The sequence below is a fragment of the Microcaecilia unicolor genome, chromosome 7, assembly GCF_901765095.1.
Source record: "Microcaecilia unicolor chromosome 7, aMicUni1.1, whole genome shotgun sequence".
NCBI classification, from domain to species: Eukaryota; Metazoa; Chordata; class Amphibia; order Gymnophiona; family Siphonopidae; genus Microcaecilia; species Microcaecilia unicolor.
Genome location: NC_044037.1, coordinates 31,082,863 through 31,103,811, shown reverse-complemented (window position 1 = coordinate 31,103,811; position 20,949 = coordinate 31,082,863). Strand labels below are relative to the sequence as shown.

The following is a 20,949-nucleotide window of genomic DNA, read 5'->3' as shown; positions in this document are numbered from 1 at the left end:
TGCCCTAATGCAGCTTGTTAACCACCCCCATAAGTAAACAATTATATATACATATATATATAATTAATGGCCTGCAAAATACACCAATTTCGTATGGAAATCGTAGCGTATTCTATAAAGTATGCTTTAATTTAGGGGTACTTTATAAAATGCGCCAAGTGCCAGTCCATGTGACTAAATTTAGACATGGTCAATTATGCCAACTAAAATCTGGTGTAAATGCCAATGCCTCAATTAGGCGTGGAGCGGATGTATTCTATAACAACGCGCATAGATTTTAGAAATGCCCTTGACCCTCCCATTCCACATCCACCTTTTCTATTATGTAACTTAGAATTTAGCAGCAACACATTACAGAATATGCTTAGCAAGTAGAGCGTGTAAATGTTAATTTATACAATCCAAAACAAGAGAGAAGGTCCTCACAATTTCCACAAAATGGTCACGCAAGCACAGCGGGGGGTGAAAGTAAGGGTCTTTTGGGTCAGCTAACTTTGGCAAATAACATTTTTGAACGTTTGCCTTGGTCATTTGGAAATTCCCTCACTTTCACCCCTGCTGTGTTTGGTTAATTCTAATTAATACCAATTAGTACTGATAATTGCTTATCAACATCCAGTTAGGGCTGATTAGCTTGTTAACTAATTACATTATATGCATTGTTATGGAATACATGTCAATTTCCAAGCGGAACTCTCAGCGCGATATATGGAATCCTAGGGATACTCCTTAGAATTAAAAGTACTAACTATAAATGCTGCTCCCTGAATCTGAATGAGGGACTCACTGGTAAAACTGCTTTCTCATTACACCATGTTGCAGGATAAAAGATGTTTGGGAAGATTCTCGTAAATCATCTCTTAGCTGGTTGCAAAAATTCACGATAACATTACTTTGCAGCTACATACACACAAGTGCACATGAGTGTGTCCAGCAGAGGGAGGGGCTGACAAGTTTCAAAAGAACATTCTGGATTAGAAGGAAAAGTCTACATCTTCTATGACTGCCTTTGAATTAATCCTAAAGACTCTTCCTTTAGCACCAAACATCTAACTTACCATCCAAAGATTCATCGCCTCCAAAATTCTGTCTGTAGAAAAGCATTAGCTCTATGTTATAACATTTATAGAGGGTCACGAGCAACCCAAAGAGAAGAAGGATCGCCCCAAGTCCTCCGGCAAGCTCTATCTTGTACATCAAATCTGGAATAAATAAGAACAGGCATTCAGGACAGTTCGGGAATTTTCTTTTCATTTCTAAACTTTGTTCTCTTATGTGTCAGATAAAACATTCATGGTGCCTCTTGTGATACATACTGTTATCAGGTGTCTATTTGCCTTTATGAATTGTTTTTAATCACCCCTCTCTAGACCTCCGGGGAACCCCTGCCCACGGGGATGAAGGGTGGGTTTCAGAGGACCGCATTTTGACACGGAGGTGTAGAGGGGGTGTCAGAAGGCTCAATTTAAATCTAAGACCCAGGAACTCGGCTTTCTGATTTCTGGTGTCTAGGTGGATCTTTGGCCATCTATTCTCCCACATAATGTACTGAGGGGTAAAAGATACCTTACTTATGTGAACTCTATTTGTGTAAGAATGTTCCAAGAAACAGATAGACAATCAAGAAATTGAGGCACAGACTAGGAAAGCAAGTGATAGAGATAATCTTTATTCTCACCAATTGGAACTTCAATCTGGCACACTCATCAGTCAGATTCTCAGATTGACCAACCGTAGTTCTGCCCTCTGGGTAGAGTTGGGGAAAATTCCAAACTCCGCCTAGATCTGCAAACCTTTTAAACCATCTGCTGGCCATTCAATTCAATAGAGATTCATTTTTTTCATCTGTGAATCATTACTTAACCACAGATCAGGTGCCCACCTTCTCCCTCTTTCCCCCCTCCTTTCTGATATTTCTTAATAACTCAATTCCTGAGTTGTAAACATCTTTCCAAATATAGAGATTAGTATTCATATCTCATGAATCAGGATGCCATCTTTACAAAAGCAAACTCCATCTTATGAACCAAACTTTTTGCTATTTTTGCCATTAATTCCTCCATCTTGGCCCTTACACTGTATTTGAATGTCACACTAGATCCTAATAAGGCTTGCGAAGCGGCCCTGCTTCCGCAGGCACTCAGCTACAAGGCCATCATCAGATTTTCAGGCCTAGTCAGTGCTTTTCAGCAGCTTAGGCTATAGAACTCGGCCCATCACTATTCCAGTGGATGGGTCTCAAGTTGTGAAACATATTAACAGAATGTATGTGAATTTGTCATAACCTGTGCATAAGAAGTTCATATACAAATGAGATATGGGGTCCGGTAGGTACTAAGGAGTACCCCATACCATACAGTCTTATGACGTGAAATACTGTGCATATTGAAAAACAGCCAGTAGCATTTGATACTTTATGTTACTACTACTACTACTACTACTTAGCATTTCTATAGCGCTGCCAGGGTTACGCAGCGCTGTACAAGTTTAAACATGGGGAAGGACAGTCCCTGCTCAAGAGAGCTTACAATCTAAAGGTAAAAACTATGTAGTCAGTGTATGTATCTGGAATGGGGAAGGTGGTTAAGCACCAAAAGCAAGGGAGAAGAGATGGGCCTTGAGTAAGGACTTGAAAATGGGCAGGGAGGGCGCATGGCGTATGGGCTCAGGAAGTCTGTTCCAGGCATAAGGTGATGCGAGGCAGAAGGGGCAGAGTGTGGAGTTAGCGGTGGTGGAGAAGGGTACAGAATATGTGTAATATGTGAGCTTACAGTATCCCTGAGGCCCTCGGTGAGGCTGTGCTATCTGGGAAGCCTATCTAACCCAATCTCATGAGGGCGACATTATAGAAATGATTCAGCCTATACAGCTGAATCCATCCTAGTGAGACACCTGTACTGATAACTCTAAACATAAATATAATTGGTGGCTGGATTGAAATTCCTCCCCTGGTTGCTGGGCTGTTTTCAGTGTGGTCAAGTAGCTGATGCAGTGAACTGGACCAGGCTAAAGGTGAATTTATTTACTGGAGGTACAGGTACCCCTGTGGTCAGCAGGTACCCCACCATCAAAAACTGGCTTCTTTATGCATCAGGCATGTTCCTCAAAGCTAACGCTCCAGTTCCAACAATTACAAACCTCGCCGGAACCCATTGCCAGGGAAAACAATCAGTCCAAGCCTCTTGGGTGGTATTAATTTAGCCAATTTATTGAGAAATGAAAGCACACAAAAAGGGACAGCATGAACCACCAAAAACTCACTGGCTCCGCTGTAGAAGTTCAGTGCCAGTAGCACTGCAACAGCAGTAAGAAAACAAAATCATCCCCTTACACAGAATTCATCACAGCAATGAAATTGTTACTTCTGCAGTGCTATGGAGATAAATGGATAAGAGAGCCAGTAATCTGGCCTTTTTTCTTTATGTTGACTCCTATTCCTCCTAAGAGCACTAACAGATAGTTGGATGTAGAAGTAACTATCTGGGTTTATTGCTTTTAAAAAGGGAAAATGTTCAAAGGCCTGGTACTTAATCAGGAGAACCCTCCGTTCTAAGAAAATCACTCACCGAGTGCAACCTAGAGCAAGCCACCGATAACATTGATCTTTAAAGGTATACACCTCTTTCTATCGCTCTTCTAAAAAACATTAAAGTGGAGATAAGATTCCATTTTGGGGACAGGACTACATCAGAGTTATTTTAGTTTAGGTTTACGTTGCTCAGTGTCCCACAAGGTTTTTCCTACCGGATCTCCATGGGAATACCACAAGGACGTCTTCCTAAGGATGAGGTAGGCCAATAATATTTATTACTTGGAGGTATAAATTTTATCATCAGTTATCCAGTTTTAGCTGTAATGGAAGAGTACAGACTAATCATGTCTGAGGATCACTGAATATCTTGTTCCATTTAGGCAGTCAGCAATAAGTGAATAATCGTGCTGCATTGAAAGGGATTTGCATCACGTTTCCTTTTGTTACTTTTGACGGAATAAAACATTTAAGTCCAACACACTTTAACATCGGTTAGGCTGAAGATACTGAGAAATTAAGTGGACAGCAATAATCAGATTAATTTAAATTAGACTGATAGTATTGATTAATTTTAATCTTGCCCTCTGTACCAGTTCTTCCCAAACTTTTATTCAATATGATCTATTTTAACACAATTCACATGACCCCAGAAGATGATTAAAATAATAGCAGGACAGTCGCAAGGCAGAATTGTGCCCTGTGTGTCACGCCCCCAAATACTCTTGCCCCACCCACTCATAGGAGCCAACTCTGTGGGAGCTTCAGCACCCTCAATATTGAGAAAACCCTGAGAGTGCCCAGGGAGATGTAATTGCCATTGGATTTAGCATCCCAAATCATTTTGAAAAGTTAGCTCCTATACGTCCACTTGCGTCACGCCAGCGCAGAAAGCCAATGAATGGAAAGCTAGTTTGGTGCCCCAGCTTCCTTTGGGCCCTGTGTGGCTGCACTGGCCACACATATCTAGCTACAGCCCTCAAGAAAAGTGGACAGCCAGTCTTCACACTTTCCCCCACTTATCCAAAGCATGAAGACAGCAGCAGCTGCATTGGTGGCATCAGTAAGCAGCAGTAAGTGCTCTGCATGGCTTTCCAGCCTAACAGGAAGCCCATAGAGGAGAAGGAGAGAGGGTCTGTGAACTGACTCACAAGCCACATGCTGACTGCCTCTGCAGGGCATAGATTACAGGGAAGCAGTGGCGTAGCCAAGGGTGGGCCCAGGCCCACCCACCTATGATGTGACTGGCAGGGATCCTCAAGCGCCACCAGTCAAAAACTCCCAACAACTGTACCTCCTGCATACCTTGTAAATAGCAGATCTTTGCCTGCAGTGAGCAGCGACTGATACATACTGCTCGCAGCAGCCTCTCAGCCTTCCCTCTGATGTATTTCTGCCTATGCGGAAACAGGAAGTTGCATCAGAGGAAAGGCTGAGGGTAGGGTTACCATATTTTGTCCTCTGAAAAAGAGGACACATGTCACGCCCCCTGCCCCACCCACACCACGTCCCTTTCAGATCCTCGCCCCGCCCTTTCTCACTCTCACCCCACCCCGTCACATATTCCCCTTCCCTGCCCCCCATCACCTCCCCTCCCCCTTGTCACATATTCCCCTCCCCTCCCCTTACTTACTATCTACTGCCCTGGTGGTCTAGTGACCTCTTTGGGGCAGGAAAGAGCCCCCTCTTTCCTGCCCGGAGCGCTGCCTTGCCCTGCATCCTTCTCGGTCTCGGCTCGGGATTCAAAATGGCCACTGAGAGTTGAAGTCTCGCGAGGCCGCTTCAACTCTCGGTGGCCATTTTGAATCCTGAGCTGAGACTGAGAAGGATGCAGGGCAAGCGCAGGCAGCGCTCCGGGCAGGAAAGAGGGGGCTCTTTCCTGCCCCAAAGTGGTCACTAGACCACCAGGGCAGATAGTAAGTAAGGGGAGGGGAGACCCACCAGAAATCCGGACAAACAGGCGGGCGGGCAAAACCTGCCGAACGCCCTGGATGTGTCCTCAAAAAGAGGACATGTCCGGGGAAATCCGGACATATGGTAACCCTAGCTGTGGGGCCAACTTCAGCAGTGTGTATTAGTTGCTGCTCGCTGTCGGTGAAAATCTGCTATTTAAAAGGTATGCAGGGGAGGGGGGGATGTTTGAGAGACCATATGGCATGTAGGCGAGAGAGGGAGAAACCACATCACTTGTGGGACAGGGCGGAGTTCTGCCTACCCATCTGGGGCCCAGGCCCATCCAAAATTGGGTGTCTGGCTACGCCCCCTGCAGGGAAGTCTACAGGGAGGGGGAGTATCCCTATTTCTGTGATGTCATCCATTGATTATGTGACACAGTTTGAGGTACTGACCAGCACCCTTCTGGAACCACTGACCTATATCATGGCTTTATCTTTAGACAGTGGCACTCGATACAGTCCTCATGACACAGTCATGTTTCCAGTTATCCACAGTGAAAATGCAGGACACAGATTTGCATACAACGGGGGCAATGCAGGCCAGTTTCTCTCATGCATATTCATTGCAGATATCCTGAAAACCTGATTGGCTTGGGTTGAGAACACTGCTGTACACTATTTTTGGTAGGCAGAAGACTAATGATTCAACAGGCTGATTGTGTGTTTGCTGATGGCAGGAGCAGGAATATTTCAAAATACTGTTAGGTAACTGGAACTTGCTATGCAAATTCTTGGTGGTTAACTGGTTACCACCACAACGACTCAAACGGAACAAAAAAAAGAACACGCTGTTTACCCTTGCACTGTTGGTTTGAGCTTACTTCAGAAGACATGGAACGCTCACAAGTGATTCAGAATGCTTATTTTATTTTTATATTAAAAACTATCTTACAGGGTGGCAAGGTGGCTCAGTGGCAGTGCTGTGCACTTCAATATAGAAGACCTGGGTTAAACTCCCAGCTCAGATGTTCTGCTGAAAGGTGGTGAGGATACGAAAGAGACAGGGTTCGCATCTTAAGGGCGGTAAAGTCATTGTGCAATGGCGACACCTTGTGGCCAAATTTAAGGCCAATGTTTACAGGGTTCTGGAAACTACTAGATAAAAAAACAAAACAGTCATACAGAGTGAAAGAAAAGGGATTTTAAAAAATTGTCCTTCACTATGAGAAATAATTCCTGATAAAATTATAAGATAAATCTTATTCCTCAAATAAACAGACATTCTATGTAGTTCTTTGATTTTTTTTTTAATAGAAAAAATAAGAGAATCTGTAGTATCGGTGGGGACCTCTAAGCTCTTAGCTAGTATATTTTTGGGTCCTGTGTGCATGAGGGAGGAACTTTCCAAGTATGGGAGGGTTCATAGTATGTAATAATGTAAGATGAAAGAGATGCTGCCCATTCCCAAAGGTAGTGGTAAGATTATAAAATGGGACTCAGTTCAGCCGGCAGCGGTGAGCATTTTTATGTCTGCCGCTGGTTGTATCCCTGAATATTTAATACCAGGCCATGTCCGGGCACCGGCATTGAAAACCTGGTTGTATGTTGCTAGCTAAAACTTACGTGGTTAAGTGCAATATTCAGCCATTAAGGGCATAAAATGAACTGTATAAATTTAATCCTAATCTAATCGAATCCAGCATTTCTTAACCGCTAGTTCCTCCGTGGGTTCAAAGTGGTGTACAGATACACACAATAATACATTCATATTTTAAAATATAAATATTGTATAGATCAAAATCTTATTTTATATTCAAATTAGAATTATATACTACTACTACTACTACTATTTAGCATTTCTATAGCGCTACAAAGCGTACGCAGCGCTGTACAAACATAGATATAGATAAGAATCCTATAAAGTGCTTACATGTTTGGTGGTCTAGTGGCCTCTGTGGGGGCAGGAAAAAACCCACTCTTTCATGCTCGCTGCCGAGACTGCTGAGACCCGCAAGACTGCCGCGGTAAGTCATAGCAGCCATTTTAAATTGCGGTGCTGCCACCAGAGTAGCCGGCACAGTAGTGATAGCAGGCAGGAAAGAGTGGGGTTCTTTCCTGCCCCCGAAGAAGCCACTAGACCTCCAGGGCCTTCAAGGTAGAACTAGGGAGGGCTCACTTTGGCTCAGGGGTCTGTAGTGTGCAGGAGGGGGCAGCAACTGAAGCAGTGTGTGTGGGGGGCTGTACTGTGTGGGAGGGGGTGGTGGTGTAGAGGTGGGGCGGTGCTGCAGTTGTGTAGCAACGGGCAGTGGTCAGGTGGGGGGGGGGCCCTATGACCTTTACTGCCCGGGGGCCCCGACAACTATCAGTCTGCCCCTGGATACTATGTAGTTGTACCATGCATCTTGAAATCAGATACAGTTTTCGTCTCCACCATAGAAACATGACGGCAGATAAAGGCCATATAACCCATCCAGTCTGCCCATCCTCTGTAACCCCCAATTCTTCCTGTACCTAATCGATCCGACATGCTTATCCCATGCCTTTTTAAATTCTGGAACAGTCCTAGACTCCACCACCTCCACCGGGAGGCCATTCCACGCCTCCACCACCCTTTCTGTGAAATATTTCTTCCTTAGGTTACTCCTAAGCCTGTTCCCTCTTAACTTTGTCATATGCCCCCTCATTCCAGAGCTCTCCTTCATTTGGAAAAGGCTCTCTTCCTGTACATAAATGCCCTTGAGATATTTAAACGTTTCTATCATGTCTCCTCTCTCCCTCCTCTCTTCCAGCGTATACATGTTGAGGTTCATAAGCCTGTCCCTATAATTTTTGCATTCAAGACCGCTTACTAATTTCGTAGCCGCCCTCTGGACCGACTCCATCCTGTTTATATCTTTCCGTAGGTGCAGTCTCCAGAACTGCGTGCGGTACTCCAAATGGGGCCTCACTAGAGACTTATACAATGGCACTATCACCTCCTTTTTCCTGCTGGTCATGCCTCTCTTTATGCACCCAAGCATCCTTCTGGCTTTGACCATCTCCACCCAGAGGCCGTTCCACGAATTCACCACCCTTTCCATGAAGAAGTGTTTCCTCAGATTAATTCCAAGTCTATCCTCTTTCACCCCCATCCTATGCCCCCTCATTCCAGAGCTTCCTTTCAATTGAAAGAGAGTTGCCTCCTCCGCAGTTATGCCATGGATGTATTTAAATGTAACTCGAAAAGACAGCAAAGGTTCCAGTATCGACTAGAGTCAAAAGGCTCATAGTGTGATACAAAATATACAATGACTCTAGGAAGCAGAGCTTCAAAGAAAGTGCATGAAAGTGGAGAAAAACCCTCAGAAACCTGGGACCAACCGTCGCAGGTTTAGAGCGAGGTTACTGATAACAGAAGTAACACACGCCCAGATTCTATCACTGGGTATAAAAAACTCCACAAGCTAATTTTTTAGAATTTTTTCAAACATTTGCTTTAACTAGAAATGTGATTCTTAATTGCTGAACTGTTAAGTTTACGGCATCACTTAACTTAATAGTGAGAATAAGGCACTCTTATCTTAGTGAGAGTGCCTTATTCTCACTATTAAGTTAAGAATCTGGGCGTGTGTTACTTCTGTTATCAGTAACCTCGCTCTAAACCTGCGAGGGTTGGTCCCAGGTTTCTGAGGGTTTTTCTCCACTTTCGTGCACTTTCTTTGAAGCTCTGCTTCCTAGAGTCATTGTATATTATGTATTTAAATGTCTCTATCATATTTCTCCTCTCCCGCTTTTCTTCCAAAGTACACACATTGAGATCTTTAAGTCCATTCCCAACTGCAGCTCAAGGACTTTTTTTTAACTGTGGCATCTGAAGATGAACCCCTTAACTGCAACCAGGATAAATCCTTACACGGACACAGTTTGTCTCCACAGACCTCAGTGGCATCACCTTCATTGTGGAATTCCTGTTTCTGTCAGAAAAAAATATGTTAGACTCATCTGTGACTCTGGAAATTGGAAAGTTTGAGGCGTTGTACGTTTATAAGTGGCTCATCTCAGGTTTAAACACTTGTGAAAATTCTGCTGCCAAATGTCCTGTCAGTTGTTCTAAAACCGTGGTGTGTGCTGTGGAAATCATAGTTTTAGAAACTGAAACATTACTTGCAGGCCATGTGATGACAGAGAGCAGAGCAGAATGACCTCAAAACTTAAAAGTCCTGCATAGTTTAGGCAGGGGCGTAGCCACGGGCGGGCCTGGGTGGGCCTGGGCCCACCCAATTTCGGGTCAGGCCCGCCCAGCAGCAAAGTTCCTGACGGCGATTCCAGTCGCAGCGATTCCCACACACTGCCTGCCGGCTGCCGCTCAATCTCCTTGCGCTACTAAGCGCTAACCCGTAAGTCTTTCCTCTGCAGGAGAGACTTCCGGGTTAGCGCTTAGTAGCACGAGGAGATTGTTGAGCAGCAGGCAGCAGGCAGCGTGTGGGAATCGCTGCGACTGGAATCGCCATCAGGAACTTTGCTGCTGGGTGGGCCTGCAAGGAGGGTGAGATGCTGCAGCTGCACGGGGGGGGGGGGGGGGGGGGAGATGTCGCATGGGGGAGGGAAGATGGGGGGGACACAGCAGCTGCACAGGGGGAAGGGAAGATGGAAAGATGAGGCTTGGTTGGTGGGTGAGGGAGATGCAGCAAAGGGGTGGAGGGGTGAGGAAGGGAGATGTCTTGGCTGTGTATGAGGTGGAGGGGAGGCACACATGCTGCATACAGAGCGGATAGATGGGGAGGGGGAGAAATGGTAGGCATAGGGGTGGAGAGGAGGGAGAAATGGTGGGTATAGTGGTGGAGGGAGGGCGGAGCAGAGAAAATTTTGTGCCCACCCACTTTGGGCTCAGGCCCACCCAAAACTGGCTGTCTGGCTACGCCACTGAGTTTAGGCAACTGAACTTTGAATACACTGGGAAGAAATTTAGGGGGAGAAATTCAAAGGGGTTTAACTGGACAGGAGAGGCTCATGACCTGTTAAACCCTGCTGAGTGGGCCAGCTGGGGAAGACTGACCATTCGGGCAACCAGGCAGTGCCCGAGAGCCCAGTACCTCCTTCCCACATGTCTGACATCTCTCTCCCCTCCGTCCTCGGATCCAGCACTCACCCCTTCTCACCCTCCCCTGTTTACCTTAAAAGTACCTTGCTCCGTACAAGGTGACCAGAACATTCTCTCTGCCGCAGCCCACCCCTTTCTGATGTAGCTTCCTGCTTCCACAAGGGTGGGCCACGGCAGACAGCTAGGGCCCTGTAAACGCGAGGGGACAGAGCCAGATCCACAGACAGTGAGGAGAGAGGGGGAGAGATATTAGGCCTGGGGAAGAGAGGGAAGGGCAGAGAAGGTGGAGCTGTGGAGGGGAGCAGAGATGGTACATTGAGGGAGAGATGCTGCATCGGGGGGGGGGGGGGGGAGGGGGGGGGGAGAAAGATTATGAACCTGGGGAGGGGGGAGAGATATAGGACCCGGGGCAGAGGGGCCCTGGACCCTCTTATTGCCTGGGGGTCCATTGTCAGTCCACCCCTGGGGCAGATACTAATATTCAGCAGCACTTAACTGGGTAGTGCCACATCATCGCTAACCAGCCATTCCTTAACTGGTTAGTTTAAGGGTGGTCCAGGGACAGGGTCTGGGCATAGCCACAACTTAGCTGGTTAATGACGATATTCGGTCTACTAACCTGCTAACTAAGTGCATAAAGTTAGGAAAAGAAAAAAAGGCTGTCCTAACTTTATGCACTGAGCTAGCCAGGCACCGGTCTGAATATGGGTCAGTGCTTGGTTAACTTCCATGTCAGTGCACATATCCAGAAATTCAATGCCAGGAACCGGGCATGCCCCAGCACTGAAAATCCGGTGTTAGTGGCTTACAAGCTGTTTACCACTGTGGGCTGACAATTAACCCTCTTAGTGAATTTAAATCAAAATGATATGTCGATGAAGACACAGGCGAAAAGACAAATGGGGTTCACACTCTCCACAAGGAACAAATACAGCAGTAACAGGGTGGAAAGGAACCAATTCCAAGTGATCAGTCACCACATCCGGATAAGATGCTCCAATAAAACTTTATTAAGACCCAACACGGCCTGTGTTTCGGCTATAACAGCCTTCCTCAGGGGTCGAATCGATGAGTGCTCAGTTGTGTATCAATTGATAGTGGAGCGTTTTAAACTCTTATTTCCTGGTGCATTTATCCTGAATGAACCAAGTTCTGGCAGTCTCCTTGATTAGCAGTCAAGCAAATTCCTGGAGTCTGGACTGGTGTGCGTGCTGCAGAACGCTGGTATTCAGTAGCGTAGGAAGGGGGGGCGGTGGGGCGGTCCGCCCTGGGTGCACGCCGCTCGGGGGGTGTCGGCTCCGCTGGTTCCCTGCTCTTTCTGCCCCGGAACAGGTTATTTCCTGTTCCGGGGCAGAGAGAGCAGGGAACCAGCGGAGCCGACACAGCTCCCAGTGATGACGTGCACTCGGGGTGGAGCGCCAGTGGTAAGAATGCGCTTCGAGAGGGGGGGGGTGCATGCTCCGAGGGGAGGGTGCGCGCTCCGAGGGGGGGTGCACCGTGCTGCACCCGGGGGGGGGGGCGTGCAGCGGCGACCCATCCCGGGTGTCAGCCGCCCTCGCTACGCCACTGCTGGTATTGCAAGGAGGGAGGTGCTTAAACCCTTGAGGAGTTTTGTTGCTGGAGAAGAGAGATCCGTTAAACCTCCTCCTCTGATGAAGACACAGAGACAGAGCAGAGAAAAGAAGAAGCCAGATATAAGGATGGACACTGAAACCCGAAAAGGGTTTCATATTGTGGGAAGACGTTATAAAAGAGATCAAAAGAAATTTAACTGCTTAACTTAAAAGGAGGGAGGGGGGCGATACACACATTTAAGAGCAGAAAGACCTCATTTAAGTTATATGTGCTAGAATGGCCGATTTGGAGGCACAAAATTATAATAATAATAATAATAAAAAAAATATAGTGGATCCATTGCTTTGAGGATCAAGAAGGAAGGAGCAACATCCATCTCATAGGCCTCCCTGAAAAAATCCAAATATCAGAACTGGAACAACATGTGACAAGTTGTTGGCATTTCCTACGTCATTTCAAATGAGTTCACTAGTGACCACTGTTCTCTTTAAGCTGAGAGAGATTCCTCCAACTGCATTGCTGCCAGTGTGTGAGTGTGTGGAGGGGGGGGGGGGGGGCTCCAATATTTTGCTTTCAATTACTAGGGACAGAGAGGTTCCCTGGAGTCCTGCCTGTCCCTCGCTATTAAAAATGTGATAGTCAAACAGCACCCCCTACTGGCAGGACTGCACATGGAGGATTCCCGCTCAGCTAAGAGGGAACCGTGGCTGTGAGAACTGATGGCTACATGGAAGAATCTGAAGTATAGGTAACTCTCTGACCTCATGTGGCATTTGTTAATTTTCATACATATTAACTCTGGCTAGCATAACCAGTGTTAACACCTATTTATAAATAGTAGACTGATTTCTATGTACATTATATTACTGTCAGAAAGCTGCTGGCAAAACTAACAGACATACAAATAACTGACATCAATGCAGTGAATAAATGAGCTCTGAATTTGAAAAAAAAAAAAAAAGACACGAACCTCTTTAAATATCTCATGCTACTATATCAGGAAATCCTACACACATTTCGTTTGCTCTCTGTATGTTACCGTTTATGATGGCGATGAAACGTCTTCGTTAGACGCTAGACTCTCTGAGATTGCTCAGATTAAATCTGTTGCTACAATGTTTATTTATTTTTTTAAAATATACTGAAGCTTGCTCGTCAGATGCAGGCTCTGGTTCTTCCAGCCATTGCTTAATACAGTTCATTGTACTTACGTCTTCCGCAGTCTTCAACTTGAGACCAGATTGTGGAGGAGTGGCCTAGTGGTTAGGGTGGTGGACTTTGGTCCTGAGGAACTGAGTTCAATTCCCGGCACAGGCGGCTCCTTGTGACTCTGGGCAAGTCACTTAACCTTCCATTGCCTACCGCATTGAGCCTGCCATGAGTGGGAAAGTGCGGGGTACAAATGTAACAAAAATAAAGTAGATACTATTGGAGATTCTACATGGAATGTTGCTACTATTGGAGATTCTACATGGAATGTTGCTACTATGGGAGATTCTACATGGAATGTTGCTATTCCACTAGCAACATTCCATGTAGAAGGCTGCACAGGCTTCTGCTTCTGTGAGTCTGACGTCCTGCACATATGTGCAGGACGTCAGACTCACAGAAGCAGAAGCCTGCGCGGCCACATTGGTGATCTGCAAAGGCCAACTTCTACATGGAATGTTGCTAATGGAATCTCAAATAGTAGCAACAGTGGAGGAGTGGCCTAGTGGTTAGGGTGGTGGACTTTGGTCCTGAGGAACTGAGTTCAATTCCCGGCACAGGCAGCTCCTTGTGACTCCGGGCAAGTCACTTAACCTTCCATTGCCTACCGCATTGAGCCTGCCATGAGTGGGAAAGTGCGGGGTACAAATGTAACAAAAACAAATTACACATGCTTCTTATCTTCTTCCATATTGTTGCAGCAGCTTCATTGGCTGCCTATCTTGTAGAGCAGTGGTCGTCACTAATTTTTTTAAGTTGGGGCCATTTTGGATCCAAATGAGGTGAAGGAGAGCCACTAAATTTCTTTCCATGTGGGGCCGAAATTGCTTACTATCTTGTGACGACGACAATGCCATCCGTCCCTTGTAGCCCACGTTCAGACTTTTCATTGGGGGTATCCTCAAGGAGGTGAACATTTTTCAAATGCATTCCCTCCTTCTATTGAGAAATGCCTTGTCCTTCTAGCATATGGCATCCACCCCCCCCCCCCCCCCATCTACTCCGGAGCTTGCTGTGTTATTTACGATGCTGTATTGTGGATTTCAGTGCTGTGCTATATGCCTTTATTTTTTTCTTTTTATATAGAAATATCTTTATTGTCATCATAAGGAAAAATAAGACCATATAGCGCAGCACTGAAATCCACAATACAGCATCGTAAATAACACAGCAAGCTCTGGAGCACTGACAAATACATTTTGAATATAACTCTCCCCCCTTCACAGACCCCTCGAAAACTCCCCAAGCCCCCCCTCAACTCCCCTTACATCCCTCCCGAACTGCTCCTAACAGAAATAATTCAAAACCTAGGAGGTTTAATAAAACCTCACAAGTTTGCTATTGTTTTCAATAGTGATAGCAATTGTTTTGTTCTGGCCAATATGGCAGCTGGGGGGGGGGGGGATACGGCTTCAATTTTTTGATGTCATGCTGTCTCCTGTCATTAAACTTCCTTGGTGTTAACAGTGTGTGTGATTCACTGCTTGCTGTTGTCAACCTCCAGAAGTGAAAAGAAGATTTTAAAAGGTAAACTTGGGGGGGGGGGGGGGGGGGGAAGAGGTGGGAGAGATGCTGTATTGCCAGCAGAACAAGGAAGGGGAGATGTTGGGAGTCTTCAGGTGGTGGGGTTTGGGATCCCTGCCAGACTAGGGTTACCATATTTTGTCCCCCCAAAAGGAGGACACATGCTCCCTTTCATGCCTCACCCCCTTTCACACCCCACCCTGCCCCCTTTCACGCCCTTGCTCCGCCCCGTCACATTTCCCCTCCCCCTATCACACACCCTGCCATTCCCCCTCCCCGTCACCCCCTCCCCTTACTACTGCCCTGGTGGTCTAGTGACCTCTTTGGGGCAGGAAAGAGCCCCCTCTTTCCTGCCCAGAGCGCTGCCCTGCATGCATCCTTCCTGTTCCTGATCTTGGCGCCGATTCAAAATGGCCGCCGAGAGTTGAAGGCGGACGAGGTCACAAGACTTCCAGGGCAGTAGTAAGGGGAGGGGAGGCTAGCAATCTGCCCGTTTGTCCGTCCTTCAGGACGGCCCGCCCACCAGCCTGCCCGTTTGTCCAGAAATCCGGACAAACGGGCAGATTGGCAAAACCCGCCTGGTTGCCTGAACATGTCCTCAAAAAGAGGACATGTCTGGGTAAATCCGGACATATGGTAACCCTATGCCAGACACAGCAAGGAAGTGCTACTGCTGGGTGGGTCTGAGCCCAAAGTGAGTGGGCCTGTGCCCACCTAGGTCCACCTGTGGCTATGCCATTGGTTACCGTTTGCTAAATCGCACGTTAACAGTCTAATGCACATAAGTAAAAGGGTCCCTGAACAACTTCTGGTAGGGAATGCCGTCAGATGAAATATGAAAAATTAGCTTTAATTTCTGCAGATGCTTAAACAGGTAAACAACTACAGATAACCTCCCATTGTGTGTCAGTGGACACAAAGTTCACCATGAGGGACATTTTCGATATGATGTCTAAATCCAATTTTGGACATTTTTCTGAAAAAGTCCAAAAATCGAGTGGCAATTTTTGAACCAGAAAAATGTTTATCTGTTTGTTTCAAAAATGGCCACATGCTAGATGGTTTTGTGCTCAGTGCATCTGTCTTTTAGGACCATTTTTAGACAAAAAAAAAACATCCAAGGGAAAAATGCACAAAAACAAGCCATTGGGATGTTTGGAGCAGCCAGCATGCTTAATAGACTAGCCACACAGACATCCCAGCAGAGCACTGGAGCACCCTACGGGGCAGTGCAGTGGGCTTCACATAAAAGGTCCAAGGTACACATCACACCGTTATCCCCTTATATTGTATGGGGAGCCCTCTACAACCCACCAAGAACCTACTGTACTCAACTGTACCCCGCTACAATATCCCTTATGTCTGCAGGTGTCACCTATATTTATTTATTGTGAACATTTATATCTCACATAATCCCACCAAGGTAGGCTCTATGTGGCTTACAATGTTAAGGAAAAGTACAACATAATAAGTCAAGTGCAAATCAGGGTAGAAAGTAGATGAGGGGTAGAGAGGGAATCAACAGGGGAGAGGAATGCGGGGATGCAGAAGATCAAGCAGTAGAGGAGTAAGATCGATCACACAGGTAGGTCTTTAAGGATTTCTTGAACAGGCTGTGATCGGATGTCTCTTTTAACTTTGATGGTACAGCGTTCCAGAAACGTGGACGCGTGAAGCAAAAAGAAGAGGCAAAGAGCAACTTGTATCTTAAGTTCCTGCAGTTAGGAAAGTGGAGATTGAGATAGGTGCGGGACGACTTCACGGAATTCCTGGGCGGGAGGTCGATTAGGCTGAACATATAGGCTGGAGCGTCCCCGTAGACAATCTTGTGGGCAAGAGCACACAGACTTTGAATACAATACGTTCTTTGATCGGGAGCCAGTGGAGCTTCTCGCGAAGGGGCTTTGCAGCCTCAAACCGCGATTTGCCAAATAGCAGTCTCGCCGCCATGTTCTGCGCAGTCTGGAGCTTCTTAAGGGCATGTTCTTTGCAGCTGGTGTAAATTCCATTGCAATAGTCGAAGTGGCTCAAGACGAGGGAATGGATAAGTGTCCTGAATAGGTCAAATGGGAGGAACTGCTTGATACGCTTAAGGGGGTACAGTAGGTTTTTGGTGAGTTTTGGAGGGCTCACACTTTTCACCACAAGTGTTACAGTTAGAGTGGGATATGGGCCTGGGTTCTCTTCTCTACAGTGCACGGCACCGACCACTAGGCTACTCCAGGGACTTGCTTGCTGCTCTAATAGGTCTGGCTATAATATCTGAAGCTGTCATAGAAGCTGGTATGTATTTTTTCTTTCACATCTTTGGGAGGATGGGAAGGGGTCATGACCAGTGAGAGAGTAAAGAGGGGTCATGCCTTAATCCCTCCAGTGGTCGTTTGGTCGTTTAGGCCAACTTTTTGCGACTTAGTTGTGATTGAAACAGGTCTAGCTCAAAACATCTAACTTTTAGTCCTGGACGTTTTTGTTTTGTTCTAATATGGCAGACATCCAAGTTTTGGAACACCCATATTCCACCCCAACACACCCCCTTGTGATTTGAATGCACTGCATATGAATTGCATAGAAAACTGTCTTAAAAATGGGTTTCAAAAATAGCGATCTGGACGTTTTAGCAAAAAAAAAGCCCATCTGCCACTTTGAGCTGTGAAAATTTCTGAGGACAATTTTCAAAACCATTTACATGTGTAAATGGTGATTTATGTGTGTAAATTCAACTAATAGTCTGTGCCACTAGAACAGTGGGGCCTGAGGGGGCCCGGGCCCCTGTAGATTTGGCCCCTTGCTCCACGATCCCCTTCAACCCCCCTCCCGCCACCAACTCTCCCCCGCCGTCGCCGCCTGCCCCGTCGCCGCAAATGATACCTTTTTTGAAGAGAGACTTCCTTCCGCGCTCGAGTAGCGCCTTTCTTTAACAAAGTTCCGGCGATCAGCTGTTTCCGCGCTCGAGTAGCGCCTTTCTTCAACAAAGTTCCGGCGATCAGCTGTTTCGACGCCGGCAGCGTCGCCGCCGTCGAAACAGCTGATCGCCGGAACTTTGTTGAAGAAAGGCGCTACTTGAGCGCTGAAGGAAGTCTCTTTTCAAAAAAGGTATCATTTGCGGCGACGGGGCGGGCGGCGATGGTGGGGGAGAGTTGGTGGCGGGAGGGGGGTTGAAGGGGATCGTGGGCAGGCCGGCAGGGGGGGGGTCCAATGTGGCGGTGGCAGCAGCTCGGTGGGGGGGGGGGGTGGCGAAACAGTGCCCCCCCCACCTCGGGCTCTGGCCCCCCCTCCCGGCGAGGTCTGGCTACGCCCCTGCACTAGAATAACGTTGCTTACAGGGTGGCTTTCACAAGCAGCCTTATTCACTTACCATGGTAGTCGTGGGAGTGTTATACTGCAGGTTGGTGACTCCCATGGTAAATCAAGGTGTGGTAAAACTCATTTTGTACTGCACCTTGATAACATCCCCTGAAGTAATTCTAATCCATTTTTCTCCTGACACCTACTGATGATCACTCCTGTGTGAGTTCACACCAGGGTCGTAGCCAGACCTCATCGGGACGGGGGTCCAGAGCCTGAGGTGGGGGGGGCACAGTTTAGCCCGCCTCACCCAGCCGCCGACCCCCCTGCCACTTTCGACCCCCCCCTCCCGCCGCCGACCCTCACTTGTTGCTGCCGCCACCAGGTACCTTTGCTGGCGGGGGTCCCCAACCCCCACCAGCTGAAGTCTTCTTCAGCACCGGTCTCCATCGCCTTTGCTGATCTGTTTCCGTCAGTCCTTACTCCTGACGTCCTGCGTGCATGTCCTGCATGGGGCTACATACAGGATGTGCACTGGTGCACGCAGGACGTCTGGCGACAGGACTGACAGAAACAGATCAGTGAAGGCGCCGGAGACCAGTGCTGAAGAAGACTTCGGTTGGTGGGGGTTGGGGACCCCCCGCCAGCAAAGGTACCTGTGGCGGCGGGAGGGGGGATCGAAAGTGGCGGGGAGGGTCGGCGGTGGGGGGAGGATGGATCAAAAGTGGTGGGGGAGGGTCGGCGGCAGGGGGGAGGGTCAAAAGTAGAGGGAGCCAGGGCTAAATCTGTGGGGGCCCATGCCCCCGTGGCCCCACCTAGCTATACCCCTGGTTCACACTACATAAGTACATAAGCACTGCCACTCTGGGAAAAGACCAAAGGTCCATCAAACAAACACTCTGTCTCTGACAGCGGCTAATCCAGGCCCCAAGAACCTGGCAAAACCCCAAAATTAGCTTCCTCTTTCAACATTATGAGGCTGTGAAAGCTCATGTACCACAAGATCTGTTTTTCTCCAGGATCCAGGGCCACTGAGAGGGCAAAACGTCCCTGAGCCCGGCCTCCAAGGGGAGCCTGGCCCCGGGTCTGTCTCTCTCCTGCTCCTGTTGGGACCCAGGTAATTACGTTAACGTGATAACCCAGTCCTGGCATACAGGAGCAAGAGAGAGACAAACCCTGGTTCTGTGCCCCACTTGGAAGCAAGGGAGGAGCAGATGCACTGATGCAGGAAGGAAGGGGTGGGGGCGGTGGAGGCCTGAGTGAGCAAGGGGTGGTGGTGTAGGCGGCGGCAGCTGCGTCCCGAGTTAGGGGGGGGGGGGAAGGGGCAGTGACCGTGGTGGCCCAGCCCCGGGTCTGGCTCTGTCTCTCGGTGGCCCTGCCAGGATAAGTTATAGGTTATTAGAGCTGCGAGCTGCCATTTTTATCAATAACGTATTTTGAGGAAGAAAGATAATTACATCTTTCTATTTTGATGGAGCTCTAAATGTCTGGAACTGCCTGCCTATCTATAGTTACCCTGCATTTGCCAGATGCATGTATAGAAATAAACTTCCTTTTTTTGGCTTTTTGTGATAATTGCACTTTCAGTCAAGAACAAGTGTGTTATTGCATCTAATCTGACAACCCATTTGTAAAGGCTTTTCAGTGCTGATGGCTGCTTTGTTCTAGAACTCTTTTGATGTTTATTATTCTGGGTGCTTGGGTTTCCATAGGTTATGTAATGTCGCTATAGAACTCTGACGTGCTCATTTTCTGCAAAAATCTTATCTTCTAAAGTCTGTTATCAAAAGGAGCTTCAAATATAAAAGGGGTCTCAGGAAGTACAGAACTGCACAATAGTTTTCATGAAAAAGTCCCAAAGAAATGTGGTAATAAGAGATATTAGGCTAGGAGTGGCCTAGTGGTGAGAGCACTGGTTGTGACATCCAGATCTTTGACAAGTCACTTAATCATCCATTGCCCAGTGGCGTTCCTGGGGGGGGGGGGGGGCGGTGGGTGCGGTCCGCCCTGGGTGCACGCCGCTAGGGGGGTGCCACGCGCCTGCCGGCGCCGCTCGTTCCGTGCTCCCTCTGCCCCGGAACAGGTTACTTCCTGTTCCGGGGCACAGGGAGCATGGAACGAGCGAAGACGACAGGCGCGCGGCACCCCCCCCCCCCCAGCAGGTAAAAATGCACCCGGGGGGGTGTCGTTTCGCCAGGGAGGGGGGCGCATCGGCGATCCGCCCCGGGTGTCAGCCGCCCTAGGAACGCCACTGCCTCAGGTACAAATTTAGATTATGAGCCCTCCAGGGACAGAGAAATACCCAGTGTACTTGAATGTAACTCACCTTGAGCTACTACTAAAAAAGGTGTGAGCAAAATCTAAATATATGTATATTTTTTAAGCTGAGCTCCTAAATTTGTACCAAACTTATGAAAGTAAGGGGCCCTTTTACTAAGCTGCGGAAAAAAAGGGCCCTGAGTTAGTGTCAGCGGCAGTTTTTCCTTCTTACTGGGGCCCTTTTTACCACAGCGTTGGGCCTACTGCCGCTTAGTAAAGGGGACCCTAGGTTTTTAGTTGAAAAATGATATTCATTTAAGTGCTTGAAACTTATGCTTATAAATATAAATATAAGCCTGCCATTTATTTGCTTACATTTGCGAGCCTAGTACTGAAACTGCTAACTTTATCTTGCCCTAAATCCGCCCCATTACCACCCACTTTTTATGCTCCTAAATTTTTAGAGTTTAGTGAAATTTTGAGTAAAACATTATGCACTCAGCCCTAGTAAATTTTCAAACAGGTCAATTTACGAGCATAACTCTCAAAATTAGGAGCATAAAACTTTTGAATATTGGGCCCATTAATTATAA

At 47.4% G+C, this 20,949-nt stretch overlaps 1 protein-coding gene across 1 annotated transcript in view; it reads right to left on the bottom strand.

The window, feature by feature from the left end:
- The window catches only part of IL1RAPL2 (interleukin 1 receptor accessory protein like 2), a 1,135,323-nt gene that overhangs the window by 31,653 nt on the left and 1,082,721 nt on the right, over window positions 1-20,949 (bottom strand). The window contains exon 9 of the mRNA XM_030209898.1: window positions 1,059-1,202. Within this exon, the coding sequence (XP_030065758.1) occupies window positions 1,059-1,202 (144 nt within the window). The remainder of the gene's footprint in view (window positions 1-1,058; window positions 1,203-20,949) is intronic.